This window comes from Nicotiana sylvestris, chromosome 4 (genome assembly GCF_000393655.2).
Source record: "Nicotiana sylvestris chromosome 4, ASM39365v2, whole genome shotgun sequence".
Classification (NCBI taxonomy): domain Eukaryota; kingdom Viridiplantae; phylum Streptophyta; class Magnoliopsida; order Solanales; family Solanaceae; genus Nicotiana; species Nicotiana sylvestris.
This window is the reverse complement of record NC_091060.1, coordinates 49757996-49766107: the sequence shown is the minus strand read 5'-3', so window position 1 is coordinate 49766107 and position 8112 is coordinate 49757996. Positions and strand designations below refer to the sequence as shown.

The 8112-nt window shown below is 37.6% G+C and overlaps 1 protein-coding gene across 1 annotated transcript; it reads left to right on the top strand.

The window, feature by feature from the left end:
• The first annotated feature begins 1155 nt into the window (after positions 1 to 1155).
• Positions 1156 to 7709, top strand: LOC138889527 (uncharacterized). Its single transcript, XM_070172848.1, has 3 exons — positions 1156 to 1543; positions 7454 to 7513; positions 7612 to 7709. The coding sequence occupies exons 1-3, from the start codon at positions 1156 to 1158 to the stop codon at positions 7707 to 7709; spliced, it is 546 nt and encodes a 181-aa protein (XP_070028949.1).
• Positions 7710 to 8112: the final 403 nt, after the last annotated feature.

Sequence of the window (8112 nt, the reverse complement as noted above, 5' to 3'; positions counted from 1 at the left end):
CTTCTGGGGAAGGCTAATATGGTGGCTCATACCTTCAATAGGAAGGCAGAGAGTATGAGTAGTTTGGAATTTATATCAAATGTGGAGAGGCCATTTGCTATGGATGATCATGCCTTAGCTAATAGATTCGCGAGGTTGGGTATTTCGGAGCCTACTAAGGTTCTTGCTTATAATGTTGCATTATCGTCATTGTGGGAGAGCATCAAGGCATGCCAGTTTGATGATCCTCGCTTGTTGGAGTTAAAAGACACAGTGAAGAGAGGTAGTGCAAAGAAGGTGGTGATAGAAGATGATGGTGTTATGTGACCTCATGGGTGGATTTTTGCTTCGAATGTTGGTGGTTTAAGAGAGTTGATTCTTGAGTAGGCTCGTTGCTCACGCTATTCCATTCATCGTGGTGTCACGAAGATATTTTGTAACTTAATATAACATTATTAGTGGCGGAAGATGCAGAAAGACATTTTTGGGTGATTTGAACATAATTGCTGCCATGTGAAGTATGAATATTTGAAACCGTGTGATTTGAATCCGCAGTTGGCGATATTGGAGAAGTAGGAGCGCATTACAATGGAATTGGTGATAGGCTAACCACATACTTTTAGGAAGTTTGATGTTATTTGGGGTGTAGATAGGCTGACCAAATTTGTGTATTTCATTTTGGTGATGACTTCTACACTTTAGAGTGGTTGGCTCAGATTTACACTAGATAGATTGTTCATCTACATGGTGTGCCTCTTTCTATCATCTCAAACCATGGCACTCAATTCACTTCACACTTTTGAAAATATGTTCAATGTGAGTTGGACATGTAGGTGGAGCTCAAAACTGTATTTCATGCGCAGATAGATGGCCAGCCTAAGCGGAGTATCCAGATTTTTGTAGATATGTTGAGGTCCTGTGTTATTGATTTTGGAGGCCAGCGGGACCATTTTCTATCATTGGTGGATTTCCCAAAAATAGCTAGCAGTTCAACATTCAGATGGCGCCATCCGAGGCTTTATACAGTATGCGATGTTTTTCTTCTATTTGTTGGTTTAGGCCTGGTGAGGCTAGGATGTTGTTTTGGATAAGGTGAAATTGATTTAGGACCACCTTCATACAACGCAGAGTAGGCAGAAGAGTTATGTAGACAAAAAGGTTCGTGATGTGGCTTATATGGAGGGCGAGAAGAAACTTATAAAAGTTTTGCCTATGAAGAGCGTGATGAGATTTGGGGGGACGGGCAAGTTGAGCCCGAGGTTTATTGGCCCACTTGATATCTTAGAAAGAATTAGGAAAGCTGCTTATAGGCTTGAATTGCCTCCCAGCCTATTAGGGGCACATGCAGTATTTCATGTTTCTATTATTCAGAAGTATCATGAGGATAGGTCACATGTATTGGACTTCATCACGGGGCATATTGATGAGGACTTGACTTATAAAGAAGAGCCGGTAGCTATTCTAGATCGGCAGGTTCAAAAGCTGAGATCTAATGATATTTCATCTGTGAAGGTGCTTTGGAGAGGTCTGCCGATGGATGAGGCTACTTGGGAGTCCGAATCTGGTATAAGGAATAGATACCCGACTCACTTTACCAGTTCATGTATATTTCTATGTCTATTCAAGGATGAACATTCCTCATTTTATAGATAGAGAATGTACTGGCCCAATAGGTTGTTTTGAGTTCTATATTTCCATTTCGTGATTTGAGACTTTATATAGCTTTATTCAGTAATTTACAATTGCATGCATGATTTGTTTTAATTTTCCAAAAGTTTAAGTGTGGATTTTCAAGGAAAACTTAATTTTTTAGCTTTAAAATGGTTAGAGTTGACCGCGGTCAACATTATTGAGAAATGATCTCGGATCAGTGTTTTGACAATTCAGTTAAGCTCGTCAGATAATTTTTTACTTGTACGCATATTTAGTTGGGGTCTCGGGTGGCCCGAGTCCGTTTTGGCGCTTATTGTGAAAGTTCATAATTTAAAGTGATGAAATTCGAAATCTTTTAGTTTTGATGCTTGATTCTTCTGTAGATGGTATTTTGATTTATTAAGATTATGAGTGAGATCATATGGTATTATTATACTTGCGTAGATGGTTGGAGTGGTCTTTGGGGGCTCGGGTGAGTTTTAAATTGACTTTATAGAGTTGTGCATTTTTGGTACTGTAGGTATCGCAATTGCGATGGTATGTTTGAAAATACGAGCCTCGCATTTGCGATAATGGGGGAGAATTAGGCACCTTCACATTATGAAGCATAGCTAACTTTTGCGATGGTCCTTTCTTCGCATGTGTGAGGTGCACGTCATATTTGAGATGTCCGCAATAGGGATACATAGGTCGCAATTGCAAGGTCAGTAGATTAGTGGCAGGTTCTCTTGTCGCAATAACGAAAAAAAGTTTGTGGTTGTGACCTCTTCAATTGAGAATAATGTTTGGGATTTCGGGATATATTTTATCATATTCCATCTTTGAGACATAGACTACACTTAGAGGTGATTTTGTAGAGCAAATTCATTCTAACTGAATAGGTTAATAACTTTAACTTGTTTTTGATCAATTTTGATTACTTTTCATAGATTTTCATCCCTAATCTAAGATTTCATAGAGTAGAGATAGGATTGTTGGGTAAATTTAGGATTTTGTAATTTAGAGATTTTGACCTTGATCTGAGGTCGAATATTGATGCAAATCACATATTTTATTATGAGAGAGAACGAGTAAGCGGGAATTGGTCCTAGTTTCGAATTTCGACCATGTGGTTGTCGCACCCCCTTTTTCTCAGGAAATTGGATTTATGACATTTGGGAGGGCAACTCATTCCCTTTTTTGGGAATTTTTAGGTTTTAATTGAAGAGTTGCCACCTAATGATTAAGGTGCATTTGGACACCAAGAAGGTTTGATTTGAGTAACCGGAGATTAGAAAAGGGCTTGAAATTATCCCAAGGGGAAGGTGTTAGGCACCCCTCAAGATCTACTAGTGTAGTTCCCGACCAGACTATTGTTGTGAATTTAGGTGCAAATAACATGTAGGCAAATAAAGCTTCAAATAAGAGGGGATTTTCACATAATGGTTACAAACAAAATTGGAAAGAATTAAAAGGAAGCCAATTTTCTTAAAAGAAATAGTTTGAAATATTTAGAAGAAACAAAGAAACAAAGGGGAAACGGGGGGTCCTAGGTTTATTAATAATATGGATCACCCCACACAACATCCGGTAATCACTCCTCAGTGAGGGGCTACACGAGACGTTATCGCGTGGACATCATATCCATATCTACCCTTTCCCAACTGTTAAGGTATTAAAGTGCGGAATAGTCTCCTTTACTTATCGCATACTATTACTCGTCCCAATCCTATCAGTTCCGGAGACATTTAGGACTACTAATCCTAAGGAGGAGGGATATTAGGCTTATTTATAGTTTCAAAGGCAAAATTCTAAGGCGACATAGAAAAATATGTATAGCAAGTTAGGGGAAAGCACATAACAAGAAAAGGCTCAGATATACCTCCTTGAACAAAGAAAGCACATAAGTAGCATGACTTTCACATACTGTTTATGGTCTGATTAAGAACTTAAAGGTTGAGGCAGACTGATTTATTACATAATTCTGATAAGAAGCCCGAATCAGGTCTGCCTGCTGGTTGTAGTTAATAGCATGGCTTCAGTTTATAACTTTTCCCTAAGGCTTGCCTAAGTGTTGGACAAGGATCCTATAGGCATGATATCTACTGAATTCAGAAAGCAATAATAATAAACTGAATACATACTGGTTAAAAAGTTTGTCGGATTATTAAAAAAAGCAAGTTTTTACGAAGGTCATGAGTTCTGCAAATGATGATCCTTGTTATTACTTGTTAGCTCTAGACGTGAACGAAGCATTTCAGATTCACTTAATAATTCCTATAGACATGTTTTCTATGCGTAGTTGATCAGAAGCCTTATAGACATGCTAAAATTGCAGAAACCTTAAAGACATGATATCTAAATGCATAAGATGGGTTTTAACCTCTAAACATGGTTTCTAACTGGCATAATTTGTTTTAAAACATGAACATGATATCAATATGCAGTTGATTGTGTAAAACCTATGAACATGATTTCTAGATGAAAATGAATAAACAAGATTCATAAGGGCCAATAGGCATATTTTCTATATGCATATGCAGAATTAAGATTTCGATACTTATGGACATGATTCCTATAAGAATGATTTCTATATGCATGCAGATTTCAGAATGACTTATAGGCATGATTTCTGTATGAGAGTTGTAGAATTTAGAATGACCTATAGGCATGGTGTCTACCCTTTGCACACATAGTTACCCGCCTTTTTCACTAGCCATCCCCAAGAGTTTATTACAACCAGAATAAAGTAAAATACATCAAAAAAATGTATATAAAAGTACAACCAAAGGAGAGCCTGATTCAGACTTCATGTCTGAAATATGAGGTAAACCAACTCCATAAGATCAAAATCCAAAGCCTTTTCCCCTTCGAGTGTGTCAAATTTCCCTAAGAGCCTCAAAAAGGACTCTAGGCAATGCTCACACCCAAATGTATTATTAGATTAGGACAAGTTCAGTATGGAAGGGCCAACCCTCAAGTGTCCAAGTTCAGAGGGAGCTCAAAGGATGCCAAGGCAAGGCTCACAAGAGAGGGCCAAAACTTAAAGACTAGGAGAGTGTGCAAGTGCAGAAATAGAATTCTAAAAGAGGGGAAAGGAGGGGGAAATAGCTACAGATAAGTACACATAAGGGGTTCAGGGGGAATAGGGAAATTGAAAGAGGCAAGGGCAGGCTGTGGGCATGCCCAGCAATGGAGAATGCCAGCATACCCATAAGCCTGTTAGAACACACTATTTAGAGGCTAGGATCCCAAGGGATCAAATTTAATTCATGGACAATAATTTGCATATTTCCATGTCTTAAACCATAGCTCAAACACATAGGGGGGGGCAGGGGTTTGGGATTCAAAATAGAATAGGCAGAAAGAAATCAGCATGCTAAAGTAAGTGTTTATCTATACAGAAACAGTGAGTACACATAGATACGAAAGCAGTAAATAAACACTTTATTGTGGCGCTAAAGCTTAAATCAGGACATACCAGTTTCACAAAAAAATATAGAGAAAAGCAGTTGGCCTTGTAAATAGGCCACAGTACAGACAATAAGAGAGAATACTATTGCGCGTAAGTGTAAGTTTAGAAAGACTATGAGTGATGGTGTGCTAATGAAAGAGCCGTGTATTTATAGTGCGAAAAACAGGTAGAAATAAGGTAAGAAAATGATTAAGGAACTAGATGTCAATTAAGAATCAATCAACACAAGACTTCCTTTAATTAAGGAATTCAGACACAAAAGGTAAAACTATTTAAGGAAAGAAATCAATTAAACATCTTGTACAAAGTAGGCAATTAGGGGTAAATACATAGAAGTTTATTTTAGGAGCAGAGCTTTGAAATACACGGTTGCATAAATAAGGTAAAAGAAATCAATTAGTAGTCAGTAAATCAAGGATCAGAGGTTTTGTAATCACTGGTCCATGAATGAACCAAGTCAGAAAAGCTGAGAAAAGTTTTTAACTTATGTCGAGTAATAGGGCAGTCAACAAACAAGGAAAGAAATCAATCAAACTTATACAAAAGGAAGTATGAAATTAATAAAAAATTGAAAGCCCTTTAAGAGGGAAGTTCATTACATATAAAGAGCACACAAGTATCAATCATGCGAAAAGGGTTAAGTGGAAGGTCTTATAGAGTTTAGCAAAAGTCAGAATCATATGAAGAAACAAATTGAAACAATGATTTTGAAACTTAATGAAGCAGTAGATGAAACAACTTCAGGAACTCAAATAGGTCCAAAAGATTAGGGTTTTTGAAATCAGGCAAGTTCAGAGATGAAGCACAAGCAAATCACATAGCCAATGGTCTCAGAACTCAGATGAACCCCCAAATTCTAAGGTTTTTACCATCAATCGAGTGTAGAGGTGAGCGGACAAGTAATCAAGGAAAATATACTAATCGAAACAGGTTCAGAGGTTTCAGAAAGGAACTGAGACCCTTAGCATGCTCTTTCAGTAGTAGAAACTCATGAGAAGAATAGTAAAAGAACAACATGCAAGACACAGTAAAAGAAACATAGTAGAAGAAGCTAATTAGAAACATAGTAGAAGAAACTGATTAAGAACACAGTAGCAGAAATTTAAAAACACAGAAGAGGAAACTGATAAGAACATTGTAGCAGAAACTTAACGATAACACAGTAGAAGAAATGTAGTAGAATAAACATGAATAACACAGTAGAAGAAACATAGTAGAAGAAGCACACAAAAGAAAAAGAAAAATCAGAGAAACTTCTAAAAACCCTAGATCGGAAAATAAAGGCTTCATAACTTTTGAAAAAAATATTAGAAAATTGTTTAAAAGCTTAGGGAAAACATGGATATGGAATAGATCTACAGAGATCGAAAAAACCTCAAAAGCTAGGGTTTCAGAGAAACTCAAACGGTGAGAAAGGCTTGGATCTAAGCAGGAGGAGTCGAGGCCAGGCTCAAAACAGACATGATTTTCCGGAGCAAGGCCGGAGATGGCCATGAAACTTGAATCAACAAGGGTCTGGACCCAGTTCTTTGTGGTCAAGTCATGAGACTTCAGTAACAAGGCGTGAGGAGCCATAGAAGGTTGGTGGGTGGTGAAACCACCATGGATTTAGACCAGGAGGTGGCCGGAGAAGATGGATGGAACTCATCGGAGAGGAGGGGAAGGGGGAAGGTTCTAGAGAGAACCAGAGATAGAGAGATAGAGAGAGTCGGTTCAGTGAGGAATGAGAGGGGTCTTGGGGGGTCGTTTGGTTCAATTTGGTATGGGCGAATCTGGATCGTTGATCAAAAATGATCAACGACCAGGATTTAGTCCGAGTTGTGTCGGGTAGATTTAGGATTGGGCTTGGATCTTGGGTTGGTTTAATTTGGGTTGGGTATTGGGTTTAATTAGGCCAAACTAAAAGGCCAAATGTAGCTATAAGTTAAATAGCCCCTTTTTCCCCATTTATTTTATAAAAAATAATAAACAAATTTCTGAAAATAAATTAAAAGATCTAAAATGACTTACATCGTATAATTATCAATTTAAAATACAAAATCCCATTTTATAAACATGAGACGGATTTAAACATAAAAATGGCTAATATTGCAATTACGCAATCTTATCCTTAAAATACCAAATAAATTTGTAAAAATGTGTGACAAAATATTTTAGTTATATTTTAATATAAACATGAGAATACAATAAATAAATCACCAAAAATATTAATTTTGGGGACAATTATTGGGTCTTCCTTGATAAAACAGAGCAGTAAATTGACTTAGAAATCTTTGAAAAATTAAGAAAAACAAGAGGACCTTGGAAAATACTTATATATGCATATACATGCTATTTTGAAAGATATTTTTCATATAAAAAATACAGGAAAAAATTGGGTATCAACAGCTACCCCTCTTTACCCTGGAAAGATGAAAGAGTTCTCGGGTAAAGATATGATTGCCAATTTTTGACCGAGTGAAATGGTTTGAAGAGGTTAGCCATGCTCTGGCTCCTGAGCTACCTACATATCCCTGGTCTTATAGGAATCAAGGCATATGTATTTCAGGATCCGTCGGTGGAGTATGCCGATGGAGGCCTTTTCAAGAACGGGTGCAATATTCAAATCGGGATGAATGGTTAAGGTCTAATAGGACTGCGGGAACTGGAGTGAGATCTCTCCTGCTGATTATAGTCGTTTCTCACCGGTTTACCTACAAATAAGCAATACAAGCATACATTGTGCGTAAATTTAAACATGATGCAAGTTCCCGTCGGACCATGAATGCTGTCTTTGGATGGTTAGGATGATATCCTCGGACCATGATGTCCTGGGCCATGAAGCGTATAATAAAGGATTTGTAGGCCATGAAATGATGGTCTCGGGCTATAGGAATGATGCCTCCGAACTATGACGCCTTTAAATAATGATATGCAAAAGAGTAAAGGAGATCGTCAGGCCATGACATGACGTTCTCGGGTCATAAAAATGGTGCCTCCAAACAATGATGCCTTTGGATAATTTGGCGGTGTTTCAGGCCATGAGA

Bases quoted from the DNA above. Each gene is read 5' to 3' on its own strand.
- LOC138889527 (XM_070172848.1), top strand. From the start codon at position 1,156: ATGGAGGGCGAGAAGAAACTTATAAAAGTTTTGCCTATGAAGAGCGTG. The intron at 1,544-7,453 runs GTATAAGGAATA...TAAAAAATACAG, and splicing joins TACTTGGGAGTCCGAATCTG to GAAAAAATTGGGTATCAACA. The intron at 7,514-7,611 runs GTAAAGATATGA...CTGGTCTTATAG, and splicing joins AAAGATGAAAGAGTTCTCGG to GAATCAAGGCATATGTATTT.